The sequence below is a fragment of the Pongo pygmaeus genome, chromosome 2, assembly GCF_028885625.2.
Source record: "Pongo pygmaeus isolate AG05252 chromosome 2, NHGRI_mPonPyg2-v2.0_pri, whole genome shotgun sequence".
Taxonomy (NCBI): domain Eukaryota; kingdom Metazoa; phylum Chordata; class Mammalia; order Primates; family Hominidae; genus Pongo; species Pongo pygmaeus.
In genome coordinates this window covers 57,809,409-57,822,989 of record NC_085930.1, presented here as the reverse complement: position 1 = coordinate 57,822,989, position 13,581 = coordinate 57,809,409, and the positions used below count along the sequence as shown (strand labels likewise).

Here is a 13,581-nt window from a genome sequence, read left to right as displayed (position 1 = left end):
AATAACTCACCTTTCAATCGTCTTAAATTGCCCAGTGTGACACTTAACACACAAAAAGTGCTCAGTGTTTTTGAGAGAGCAAATGTCTGTATCCTTTGAAAGTGCTATTACCTGTGACCTGAAGGGAATTTTTAAGAAGTACCCTACCAAAATAATGGTAGAATTTTGAAAATTGTTTAAAATACAAAGATCAAGTCAAAACATTGTTTCAAAAAGAAGGATCTAGAAATAGAGACATCAGTCAAAATCAAGAATTTCTCTCATTCTGGCCTGGTGTGGTGGCTCATGCCTGTAATCCCAACACTTTGGGAGGCCGAGGCGGGCTGATCACTTGAGATCAGGAATTCAAGACCAGCCTGGTCCACATGGTCAAACCCTGACTCTACTAAAATTACCAAAGTTAGCCAGGCATGGTGGCACACACCGGTAGTCCCAGCTATTTGGGAGGCCAAGGCATGAGAATTGCTTGAACCCGGGAGGTGGAGGTTGTGGTGAGTTGAGATTTTACCGCTACACTCCAGCCCGGGCTGCACAGCGAGACTCTGTCTGAAGAAAAAAAAAGAATTTCTTTTATTCTAATAATTTACTTGCATTTTAGTAAACTATTTAGCCACACACTAAGATATAGCCAGAAGTTTTCAGTTTAAGAATAGAGAAGCTGGAAATAATTTTATTTTTAAGGATTGTGGGGAAAGTGTATTTGCCCAGGACTCAAATGATTTGCTTCCAGCTCCAGGGCCACCACCTATATAGCACATGGCTCCTGAGCCCTAATTTCTTCATCTGTAAAATCAGATTACCATCTGTCCTGCTTCGCACTCAAGATTATTGTGAAGATCAAATAAAGTAATATATTTGAGCAAGCTTTGAAAATGGTAAAGAGCTGTCCAGATGGGAGGTATCATTTAACTTTAGTCTTCAAACTCTTGGACCAGAATTGAAAGCATTGAAAACAATAAACTGCGCTGAATACAAAGTAATAATTATGGCTCTTTCCCAAAAAAATCATTTAGATAACATAGGGAAATCAACATTTAAATTGGAAGTAAAAATTCTACTTAAAGCCAGGTGCTGTAACTGCAGGCGTAAAGGTGTAAGCGTCTTTAAAAAAAACAATAAAAAACCCTGCCTGGAGTGAGTGCAGGGTTTGGAATGAAACTGATATATCTTTATATTCACACCAAAAGCAGATGCCACATTTACTGTCCTGACTCAGAATAAATCTATGTACCTGACATTTGCGATGTGAATTTCTATACAGAGAGTCTGGGTATCAGCCTAGACACGTGAGATGAGAAAGTGAAGAAGCAGGACCATTGTTCTGGAAGCCTGTGTGCAGAGGGTTCCATAGGTAGCATGGCTCAGGAGGAGAGCAGCACTATCGCCTTCACAATCATCTTTCCCTTTTCAAGTCATTTAGCTTCATTGTTCATAAACATCAGAGGAACATGCAAATTAGAGCATGCTGAAATGCTTTCATTTGGCCAAGAATGTTTTCAGAGAGCTCCCTGCTGCTCAGAAAGAGTCCTAAGCAGCTGGCTTCACTGAACTGTAGAACAAGCAAAAAGATGTTAAGTAAGGATTAAGCGCTTAAGACAGTAAGTGTAAGATGTTAAATGTTTTCCCTGGCTCATTTGTGGGTCTTTTTCTCAATTCAGCATGCAAGCTTTCGGAGAAAGAGCAACTTCATGGACTTCTGTGTCTTGAGTTATTTGTTTTCCATCCGGAGGGAAAGATAAGCATTTAATATAAAGGAAGATAAGAGCCAGCAATAAAACACACCATACTAAATTTTGGTTGCCTGCCCATTTGTAAGTCCCATTCCCCTCAGGCCCAATCAGCACAAATTGATGTTAACTGGAATTTTATTTTATGAGTGAAATGGGCCTTGAAAATGAGGCTGCTTTTTTTCATTTCCGAACCCAACAGTGTCTTGAATATGGGCTGTTTTCATTATGTGGCTTATAATCATGGAGTCGGCAGCCCCATGGAGTATAGCCCCACGACACATACTTGGCACCTTTCTTTGTCTCAGGCCCCTTGGGTGTCCTTAGGATATCAGATTCCTCAGGGCACAGAGGTTATAGGGGAAAGAAGAGCTTTGAAGATGGACATGCATACGCTCCAATGCCAATGGTGCCCTTGGGAGCCTGGGTGAGCTTTCTTAGGAAGTTGCCTGACCTTTGGAAGCCCCCTTTATCAATGATAAAATGGGAATTTCCTCTGACCAAGAGGAATGGGGTTTGGATGGGGGTGGCTCTAAGGACAAGAGGAAATTGAAGCACCCCCTTGAAGTGGAGGGCATGACTCAGTTGGAGACCTCGGAGGACAAGAGCTTTCCTCTGTCGAAAGCCCGATGAGGCCTGAGGAGCATTTTTAGTGTCTAACACATCTCCCTCCCTCCTCCTAGGATGACATTGTTTAGACCTGTTCATCTTCTTTGTAGCAGCTTTCTTGGGCATCTATTGTGCGGGAGGCCATCCTAGGGACATTGCTAGGGCTCCTTCTCTTAGCAGCCTTGCACATACAAAAAAGCCTCTTTGGAGTTTCTCTCTCTCAAAAGTTTGCTCAATCTAAGCCTTCAGCACAGTCAGGTAGATGCTCACTTTGCTAGAGAAAAATCTAGAAGAAGGAGAGGGAGTCTCCGCCCATAAGGAGAAAGAAATGCACAGAGATTGTCCTGTGAGGTGGAGTAAAGCTGGACACCCCAGAGATTTGCAAACACACAGCCTTGCATAGGTTCTTCTGTTGTATAATCTAACAAGTTACATTTTCATTTTCAGTTAGAACCTTCGTGACAGAGTTTAAATTAAAGAGAACTTTTCTTAATACAACTGTGGAAAAACATTCAGACCTACAAGAAGTTGAAAATGAGATCACCAAAACGGTAAGTGTCCTGAATGGCATCTTTCTACTTGTCTTTTGTTTCCTGGAACAGATTTTATTCCAGGAGGGGACTGCCTAGGGGTCAGCTGTGTCTCCTGGGCTCTTCACTTTTGTTATATTTGGAAGGGAAACTTCATGGTAAAATAAAAAGCCTTTCAGAAATGGAAGTGAGGTATTTGTGCCCAGTAGAAGAGTTTCTTCAAATGTGTCCTCATGCACAGTCTTTATCTGCACCTTTGTGTTTCTTTTCCATGTGCAAACTCATACTCACAGACATGCCGATGACAGGCATCAGCAGGAGCTGTTGGTGAAGAGGAAAGACCCAGAAAAATCTTATGGTCCCATCTGCTGTTGACAGGCTGTGTGACTTTCTCCTTGTATTTTGGAGCTTAGGGAAATGATACTCTTTTTCCTCAAAGGAATGCCGAAGGTGCAGCAGTTAATCCTGATGTCCTAGGGTTTGAGAACTCACTGTATAGATGACCGAGGGGTCTTTGATTTTGCTTCTTTCCCTCTTTGCCTGCTTTTTATCAGAATTTTTTTTTTTTTTAAAGAAAAATGCCATCCTGGGCAGCATGGCAAGACCCTGTCTCTACAAAAAAGACAAAAATTAGCTAGGGTTGGTGGCGTGCACGTGTGGTCCCAGCTACTCAGGAGGCTGAGGTGGGAAGATCACATGAGCCCCGGAGGTTGAGGCTGTGGTGAGCCGTGATTGAACTACTGCACTCCAGCCTGGGTGGCAGAGTGAGACCCTGTCTCAAAAACAAAAGAAACCCCCCAAAACAGCAACAACTAAAAAGGAAAATGGAGAGGAAGAAAGAAGAGAGGAAAACGAAGCTCATATAATAAACTTTGCTTCTTTTCTGCTATCTGAGTCAGAGTTCTTAAACTCTAGGTTCAGAAAATTGAAATTTGCCATTAAAAAACTTTAGAGATGAATTGATTTCCAATCTCAATGTTACTTGTTCTTTGTGGATAAGAGTATATTAGCTAGGAATTATACATTTCTATAGGACTTTGGACTTTATTTGTGTAAAATACGGATCTAGTTCTATTTCTCTATCTCCTAAGCATTCACTTCATGATAGGGACGATGTCAGATGGCGCACTCCTGTAACAGGCGTTGCCAGCACGTCTGCAGATAGAACCCCGGGAAGTCTGGAAGTGCATGACATTGCCTGAGTCCATGCAGAGCAGGTGCAAAGTTGGGGAACAGTCCACTAAACCACCGTCACTACTGATACCAATTTCAAGTTCAGGCATCTCCAAGGCCACCGTCAGTTTCAATAATTCACTAGAGGAGTCAAAGAGCTTACTAAAAGTGATTATATGAACAGCTACAGTTTATTACAGTGAAAGTCAACAGGTTAAAATCAGCCAAGGAAAGAGATGCGCGGGGCAGACAGTCCGGGAGAGTTCCAAACGCAGAGCCTCCAGCTGTCGCTCCCGCTGAGGAGTCATGTACAGTGTTAACTCCTCCTGGCAACAGTGTGTCCAGTATGCAGGGAGTACTGCCAACCACGGAAGCTCTCCAGAGCCTTGACTGGGGCTTTGTCATGTGGCTGACCTCAATCTCTAGCCCCTCTAGAGGTTGAGCTGATACCATGTTACCCAGCCCCACCATAAATCACATTGTTGGACTCTCTGGCATGGCCCAGCACCCCCAGGTAAACAAAGAAGTTTTTATTAGACAGCACATTCCAAGGGCTTAGAGATGGCCTCCCAGGATCCGAGAGCAAAGGCCTGACTTCCCTGGGGCCAAGGTTAAATTCTTTACTACACAGCAGAATTTTATGTCTACTAATCCTATACCTTGTCCCTTCGCCACAGCTGCCCCTTGGTCGTGCTGCAGGTGTGTATCTCCTGCTAAGATAGTACAGGGATTTAGAGCCCTATGCAGAAGTGCAGTCCTTTGCATTACATGGTGCTCAGTGACTTATTTGACTTGCTATTTTTTGCCCAGATTCAATGTATAATTTACTGGTGATGTAACATACCTGCCCCCAAGAAAGAGTGAAGATTAATCCATCATTGGCTGAGGAAGCCACTCAAATGTTCTTTCCCGAGATGTTACTCTGTTTACCAAACCTGGAAAAACAGGTTAATAATAAAACAACAATAATAAATCATTGCTATTAGGCTATAAACTGATGTCATAAAAAGGGTTTGATAATGCCCATGTTTGCCTCCATCTTCTGCAGAGTAGCATGTATCTGATACACAGGCCTTGAGGATGGGTGGGTCTGCACTGGGCCCAGTACTGAGACCCTCCACTCCGGGTAGGGAGTCTCGATAGCTCCTATTGTGCAGGGTAGCAGGGAAGCAGGCCTGATATTTCATGCTGTAGAGGGATTTTCTGCCGTCTCCAAGGGCACAAGGCAAACATAGGGAGAGTAGCTCTTAATTTGCTCTCAACAAAAGGGCTCTTGACCCAGGTAATGTAATTTCTCACGGAGAGCCTTTTTGAAGAAGACCTGTCTTTGAGTTAGGTCAACTCATTGTAGATTATGAGGCGTCTATGTAGGGCCTGTCAGACCTAGGGTAGCTGAAAGGTGCCTTTCCAGCGCAGCTCGTTCAGTATGCAAAGTCCAAATAAACAGTTGCCTCTGAGTTGTTTGAAACCCTGGGCCTTAGAAGAGAGCTGCTTCTTTGAAGATGTTTTGCATCCAAGGGTGCTATTCTGAACATCATTTCCTGCCAAGATTTTCCCCACTGATTTACTCTCTGCCTCTTTCTCTTTGTACTCGTGGAACAACAGAAAGGCATTTAAGAGGGGAACAAAAAAAGGACACCACTTCTGTGCAAAGCCACCTGCTGATAACTTGATGGCTGGAAAATGCCTGTTTTATCCTGAAAATAGGAAACTGGTTCTAGGTCCAGGCTTTTGTCTAACTCACTGTTAACGACAGGCTTGTTCTTCCTTTCAGTTAAATATGTGTTTTTCAGCGTTACCTAGTTACATCCGATCTACAGTTCACGCCTCTAGGTAAGTAACAGAATTACATTTGCTTGTGAACTAGTCTGTAGAAAGGGGAGGCTGTTCTAACATGGGTGATAGCAACAAAACCGGGCTGTTTTCACCCAGCCATGGGGCAATCCAGGGCCAAAGTCACTGACCTTCATGCTGTCCCATTCCGTCACTGGAGAATGGCGATGACATTCATTTCCAAAAGCCTTGGGACCCACGTGTCATTTCAGGGCTGTTAAAAACCCACAAACTTTGCCTATAGGGAGTCCAACATGGTGGTGATCTCACTGCAAACAGCCTTTTCCCTGGCCTCCAATGTGACGCTATTTGACCTGGCTGATAGGATGCAGAAATGTGTCAACTCCTGCAAGTCCTCTGCCGAGGTCTGCCAGCTCTTGGGATCTCAGAGGCGGATCTTTAGAGGTAAGAGGGCGGCTCTCTGGGAGGACCCTACCCATATAGTTAGGCACAGACCTAAGATGGAAATACAAGGCATCCAGGGCTCAGGCCCGGGAAAGGCCCTCACAGAGCCTATTTTTGGCATGGGTGTTAAGTCAAAGACCTTTGTGCACATGCATCTTCTTTATGTGTGCATGCATGTACAAACATGCATACACACACCAGAGTCCTGTACACAAGCCTTGAAGACACCTGGTCCTTGCCATGCAGCTCCTTCTGTTTACTTTATCCAGTGTTGATGTGGGAGGGGGAGGGGCATAGGAGCTGATGTGACAAAGCAGAAATCACTGTTTCTCCATTGAAAAGTTCCTGCTGTCTTTGGGGAAACAATGTACATGCTTGTCAATGACCCAAAAAAACCTTCAGCTGGCCAGAGGCAGTGGCTCACACCTGTAATCCCAGTACTATGGGAGGCTGAGGTGCCCTTAAGCCCAGGAGTTCGAGGCTGCAGTGAGCTATGATTGCACCACTGCACCCCAGCCTGGGCCACAGAGTGAGACCCTGCCTCAAAAAACAGAATAAACAACCACCACCAAAACCTTCATCATGATACATTATTAGGTTAAAAAAAACAAAAAAAAAAGCGTGCGGTATTACCCACATGTGTTTGTTTGTTTGTTTGTTTGCACATTATAAATGCACAGAAACAAAACCAGAAGAATGGAGGCCAGAATGCCCACAGTGGCGCCATAAAGAATTATTTTCTTTTTCTCATTCTTGCTTTGTCTGTTTTGTCAAAAGCTTCTATAGTGCCTCTGGTGTGAGGCAAATGAAGAAAGGCATTGGAGACAAGTTCAAAAGGGAAGTTTGGGTCTTGGAGGAGAAGTTTCACCTCCAGGACAGGAAAACTCAACTGGAATCTAAAGTACTTCTTTGCAAAGGGGGCTTGTCCCTGTTGCCACTTGCTACATGATCAAAGTTAGCTCATTTTACTATACAAGTAGGGCTGGCAAAGGATGGAGAATCTAGTCTAAACCGCCCATCTGGCATCCAGATGCTGGACATGAGTAGAAGATATCAGGTTGTAACAGTCTGCTGGTAGATCCATGACATTGACATTCCCAGTGGGCCTGGGTTCTGTAACTGCCGGTCAAGAGAGCTTTCTGGAGTGGGCCTGTATATTACAGAGCTTGGGAGCCAGATTGTTAGCCCTTCATTCTGGGATAAGAGCTGGAGCTTGGCCCATTTAAGGCTAGTTATTAATTTGAGAAAAAAAAAAGCTAAACTTTCTGAAGTTGAAGTTACTATTGATGGGGGAGTGAGGTAGAAAGGTCATGCCCCATTATATCATGCTCGAAACTTTGAGACTCTGTGGTTTTACTTTTTTGTTTCTCTTGACAAGGATTCAAGGGTACCAAGTCGTCCTCCCCAGTGAGGTAGGAAAGTCAGCTTTCAGTTCACTAAATATTTGTGGAGTACATTCTATGTGATCAACATCGTACCAGGTTACTTTTTGTGCCCCATAAATGCATTCAAATCAAGTGCCTTGCAAATCAAGTGCCAGCCATTTGGATTTGAAGGAGCCTGCTCGTGGCAGCCCTACCCACCCTCTGACTCCCATTCTTCCGACTGCTTGTATATGGTTTATGGGAAAGTACCTCTCACCCTTGCTGCCTTGCTGAAGTTCCTATTTACTTCTCCTCTCAGAGCCCGTGAGAACAAAGACAGCTATGCATATCGGCTGAAAAAAAACAGGCTTGTTTCCCTGTTCTTCCTCCCAGATCTTCTCCAGGTTTTGCCAAGACCAGCCTGGTCTCATGCTAACCTTTCTGAGTGCTAGAGAGGTGGCCTTGACAGCTTCTGACATCTGGGTGTTTACAGTATAAGGGCAGTGCTGGGCTACTCTGGACACTGCCATTGGAAAGGAGGGTTTTCTGTCTTCACTTCATAAAACATCCACTTCCTTGCCTTTCAAAGAACTGCAGCTCTTGTCGTCTCCAGAGGTTTAGTCTTTGGAAATCCCCCATGGAATGTCTCAGCTTTAGATTTACTTAGAGTCTCATTGTCTGTTTTGGCGGATGTTTTGCCCAGGAAAGACCATGGGAATTGTGAATGTAGCAAAATCACATTGCCAGGCTTTATATGAAAATGGGATTCTACGTGGTCCTATTGGATGGATTTATGGTAGAATATTCTTTGAGAATTTGTAGGGTAGCAACTCCTCCACTGCAGAGGCGGGGCCTGTGTCCCATGCTTTTGCATGGATCTGCTTCTGTGCAGGGCACAGTTGCTCCAGCAGAGTGATTTGCCAGCAGGCTGGATTAATGCGCAGGGTGGAAGGAAAACGTGACATTGGCTTCCAGAAAATATCTAATCAGGCCAGGCGACTCTGGCTGGCTGCTGGACAAGGCAAGTGTCAGCCTGGACAGGTTTCTGCCCTGGAGGAATTTCTTTATATTAAGGCTTGAGGACTGGCAAAGCCTTCAAAGAGTTGAGATGAGGGATTGTGGAAGTTCATTACCTCCCTGGTGCCAGCTTTGCAGTATTTGCCTGGTGAGATTTTCCATTTTTAATTTTTCTCCCTTAAATACAAACTTTTTACAATAAACAAAGGAAATTCTATCACACACACAAATGTGGTTCTGATTGAGCACGCCAGCTTCCACTGATAAAGGCAGGAAATTCAGCTTTGAGAACTAGAGTTGTGTCCTAAGCTTACCTCATGTGACCAGGCTGTCTACCGGCCCTGAGCTCTCAGGACTCACAAAAGGGGGCAGATATCAGGAACCCCATGTGTGGTGGCAGCTTATGTCACCAAAACCTGCCTGGGTAGGGGCAGTTTTGCAGCATTAAAAGGGGTACCTGGCTTCTGAATAGGTTGGCTTCCTCCTTTGGGTGGGAAATGGGAGACCATGCGTGGAAAATTGGCAGCCACTCCTCCCTGCACAACAGATGCATGGCCCTTCCCCTTGCATCTTTCTTCCCATTCTGAACTTGAGCTTGCCTCCCAATAACAATAGCAAATATCTGGCTTGCCTTGCCCTGCACATGGGTGTAAATAAGGTATTATCCACTGTCCAGTTAGTTTCCTATTTTTGTTCTATTCTCTGTGTACCCCATATACACAGGAGGCCTATGCACCCTCATCGTGTCTGCTGTACACAACTTCACAGAGGGCCATATGCCCCACAGGAAATGCTTTCTGATAATAATGAAATGATCCTTTGTCATCCATGAGATGAATAAGGCCCTAAAGTGAACGAGGTAGCAAGCCTGAAAGATGGGCTCCTTCTCTGCCTGCCTCTGTTTCTCTCTGCCTGGTCAGTGACAGGCTGCCATGTGTACCAACCAGTCCCTGTGTGAGGCACTGAAGACCCAGAGATGAAGAAGCCTCAAGAACCCATCAGTGGAGTGGGGGAGGCTGCCTGATAAACAGAATTACACTACAGCCCGGGGCAAGTAGATTGTCTTTCAGATCTCTCCTCATCACCAGTCTCTTGTAGGCAGCATGCTGTCAGGACAGCAAGCCACCCTGCCACAGGGAGTGGTGCTAGGTCCCTTTTTAGGCCATGCAGACACACAGAGCTGAGATGTACTTCCACTTGAGACAGGTCTGGCCTGCACTCCTGTTCTCAGTCCAAGTCTCGGCTTCCTAAGAACTCGGCCGTGTTTTCTGGTTGTGCTGATCCTTCCCCCGCAGTCCTTTGGAAGACACAGGGCCATTAAGGGCTGTATTTGCAGTGAGCACCAGAGGAGGGAACAGGGCCCTGTTTATTCCAATTTGGTTTCTCAGTCGGTCCGTGGCACGCTGTGAGGGTGTTTTCAACGGGGAATGCTGGTGCACAGCCTGCGGCTGATCAGAGAAGGAGTGGCAGAAGGCAGTGCAGATGGACTCCTGAGAGGAGTGTTGCTCTGTGGAGACTTTTCGGAAAACTGTTCTCAGTCTCTTGAAATAGAAAGTTCATGCAGATGCATGAGCTTTGAAGTGGAGGAGGTTTTAAGGTTTGAAGTGGAGGAGGTTTTGTTTTGTTTCACTGTCTTGTTTTTCCGTTCCAGCGGGCAGCCTGTGCAAGCGGAAGAGTCCCGAATGTGACAAAGACACCTCCATCTGCACGGACCTGGACGGCGTTGCCCTGTGCCAGTGCAAGTCGGGATACTTTCAGTTCAACAAGATGGACCACTCCTGCCGAGGTAGCCACAGCTTCGCCTGGGGTTCTGTGTCCAGTCCTGGGACTCTGCCTGGTGCTCTGTTTCTCTCTCTTGCTCTCTCTCTCTCTCTCTGCTTAGGCGTGACCATTCTAAACTGAGGGTAACTGGTTCTTGTTATTTTGCTCGTGGCAGCATTGAATACATTATCTCCTTGGAATAATAGCATTATCTTTGACTGGCGCATGCTGGTCTGGCCAGTTAAATTCAAAGGAAGAGAGAATGGAATGCCTGTGGTAGCAGTGCCTTTTCTTTTTTTTCCATTTAAAGGAAGTTAGAAAAATTATTGTTTTAATTCCCAAAGCTTTATCTATTGTCTGCTAATCTTTTGAAGTGGAAGCACAAGCATGGAGTCAGGCTTATATCTTTCAGAGGCAGCAGACGCCAGAGTCAGAGCCCGACTCTGCCTCACTGATCATGTATCACCTTGGGCAAGTCACTTTGTTTCTCTGAGCCTTGGTTTCCTCTTCTGAGAAATGGGTATGGTGATCCTCTATTGGATATTTATTCTAAGAGTTAAGGAAGGCAGTGGATATAGAGGCCCTTTGTAAGCCATCAGCATCTGCTCTTGTATTTGGTCCAGGTTGTTGTTGAATTAATGAGTTCTGGTTTTAAAGGTCTCATGAAGTGTTTGAGAGCAGAAATCTAATTCTACTAACCTTTAAGGTGAGGCTTAAATTCATTTAGTTTGAGGGAAAAACTGCTCAAAGAATGTAGTCCAAGAATACTGCTTTAAAATAAAATTAATTCAGGTCCAAGAGCACCACGCACCCTGACTTATAAAAGGCTGCTGCAACTTGCAATCACTAGAAAAACTAACGATATAAAGGCCATCATGGATGGCCAGTTTTCGTACTCAGTCAACACCTTGCTGGTGACAGATGTCAATGGATGTTACTGGAATCTGAATAAAAATCACATACTGGGGTGAGGTGACATGCCACTTTTCTGTATCAGGACTTCCCATGAGAGGACTTGTTCATCACAAATAAAAATATATTTCAGGGCAGCACTCTTATCCTGAGCTTCAGACCCTCTGACTTTGTTAGGTTTGGATACAAAGTTCTTCTCAAGTGTGCATCCTCAGCTCTCCAGGTGGGACCTGTGATGGGTTTTGAAGGGGAGGGCCAACTCTCTGTGTTGGGCCTAGGTCCTGATGTGTGACTAGCACACAGCATGTCTCAGTGCCATGCCAGACTGCCACATTGCTACAAAGAGATGATGCTTCCTCATGCCATCTTATCTGCTTTAATGCAAAGTGTTCCTTGCACCTCTTAGAAATGGGGAGTTGAGCCGGGCGCGGTGACTCACGCCTATAATCTCAGCACTTTGGGAGGCCGAGGTGGGCGGATCACCTGAGGTCGGGAGTTGGAGACCAGCCTGACCAACACGGAGAAACCCCGTCTCTACTAAAAATACAAAATTAGCTGGGTGTGATGACGCATGCCTGTAATCCCAGCTACTCGGGAAGCTGAGGCAGGAGAATCGCTTGAACCCGGGGAGTGGAGGTTGCAGTGAGCCGAAATCACGCCATTGCACCACTGCAGCCTGGGCAACATCCGTCTCAAAAAAAAAAAAAAAAACAAATGAGGAGTTGAGCCCATCTTCACATGGGAAGGGGACTGGGCTAACATCCGTGTGTGCTGGGGTGCTGTGCTGCTGACAGGGGATGACACAAGGTGGGCAGAGGTATGGGCATGGTGCTGTGGTGTTCCCTGTGAACAGTGTCTCAACAATGGCCCTATCACCTTTGCTTCTGGCTGGCCTGCGCCACTTCCTCTGTTTCCAAGTCAGCAATTTTGTAATTGTTTCAGTTACAGGCTAGCATTAACAATAGCTGTGAAAGATTTACTGAGTGTGCTGACACAGGCACCAGCCACCTTATGTTGACCAAGTGAGGACCCAAGAAGCAGCATAAGGAAACCTTGATTTGCTTTTGGGCTTGTTGCTGAGACCCCGTGAAGCCCTTTCTCAGCAGGGCTCTTTGCACCATCAGGCCTCTGAGGAGTAGATTCCGGAGCTTCTTGGGCCACAGCCCTTTAGGCTGGGTTCTGATGGGTTAGCAGTGACATCTTCTGGCCATCAGTGCTGGAGCACTGACACCTCAAATCAAGGCTCAATATAAATAGAGGATAGAGGAGTGTGTGTTTTCTAAATCACTGCAGTTCAAGCTACACATTAGCAATTCTCTGTGTTCTCTGCAGCGTGCGTGTGCACACACACACATACACACACAATGTGCTTGGTGTCTCACGGAAAATGTCTTTACCAGACTTTCAAAGCTACACATAAAATCAAAGTAGATATCCGTCTCATAGGTTTCTTAGCTTCCTTCCATCATGCATGCATCATGATTAATTCTTTTTTTTTTTTTTTCTTTTGAGAGACAAAGCCTTGCTCTGTCACTCAGGCTGGAGTACAGTGGTGCAATCAAGTCTCACTGCAGCCTTGACCTCCTGGGCTCAAGTGATCCTCCCACCTCAGCCTCCCAAGTAGCTGGGACTACAGGTCCTTGCCACTATGTCCAGCTAATTTTCGTATTCTTTGTAGAGATGGGCTTTTGCCATGTTGCCGAGGCTGGTCTCAAACTCCTAGGCTCAAACAATCCACCCACTTTGGCCTCCCAAAGTGCTGGGATTACAGGCGTGAGCCACCACACCTGGCAATGAATTCTCACAACCTGTTTGCATGTCTCTTTCTTTAATCCGACTGCCATTGCCTTGAGTGCCAGAACCATGTCCTGAGCAGTGCAGGGTTCAGCAAATGTCTGTTGAATGAACGAGTGGATGATAAGGCAGCAAATAAGATGGGAAAAGATTGACATGGCTGGATATAATTTCCCGCAAGGGAACAAAAGAGTTTTTAAGATGCCACTGTCAGCTGGGCACAGTGGCTCATGCCTATAATCCCAGCACTTTGGGAGGCTGAGGTGGGAGGATCACGAGGTCAGGAGTTCGAGGCCAGCCTGGCCAATATGGTGAAACCCTGTCTGTACTAAAAATACAAAAATTAGCTGGGCGTGGTGGTGCACGCCTGTAGTCCCAGCTACTCGGGAGGCTGAGGCAGAAGAATCGCTTGAACCCGGGAGGCAGAGGTTGCAGTGAGCTGAGATCCCGCCACTG

General features: G+C 45.6%; 1 protein-coding gene across 3 annotated transcripts in view; it reads left to right on the top strand.

The window, feature by feature from the left end:
• The window catches only part of HEG1 (heart development protein with EGF like domains 1), a 95,869-nt gene that overhangs the window by 47,707 nt on the left and 34,581 nt on the right, over positions 1-13,581 (top strand). For 2 of the 3 annotated variants that reach the window (XM_054481507.2, XM_054481506.2), the window contains 4 exons: positions 2,784-2,887; positions 5,814-5,872; positions 6,117-6,277; positions 10,310-10,444. In XM_054481507.2, coding sequence (XP_054337482.1) covers positions 2,784-2,887; positions 5,814-5,872; positions 6,117-6,277; positions 10,310-10,444 — 459 coding nt within the window. The remainder of the gene's footprint in view (positions 1-2,783; positions 2,888-5,813; positions 5,873-6,116; positions 6,278-10,309; positions 10,445-13,581) is intronic. The other variant, XM_063661683.1, reaches the window with a different exon arrangement.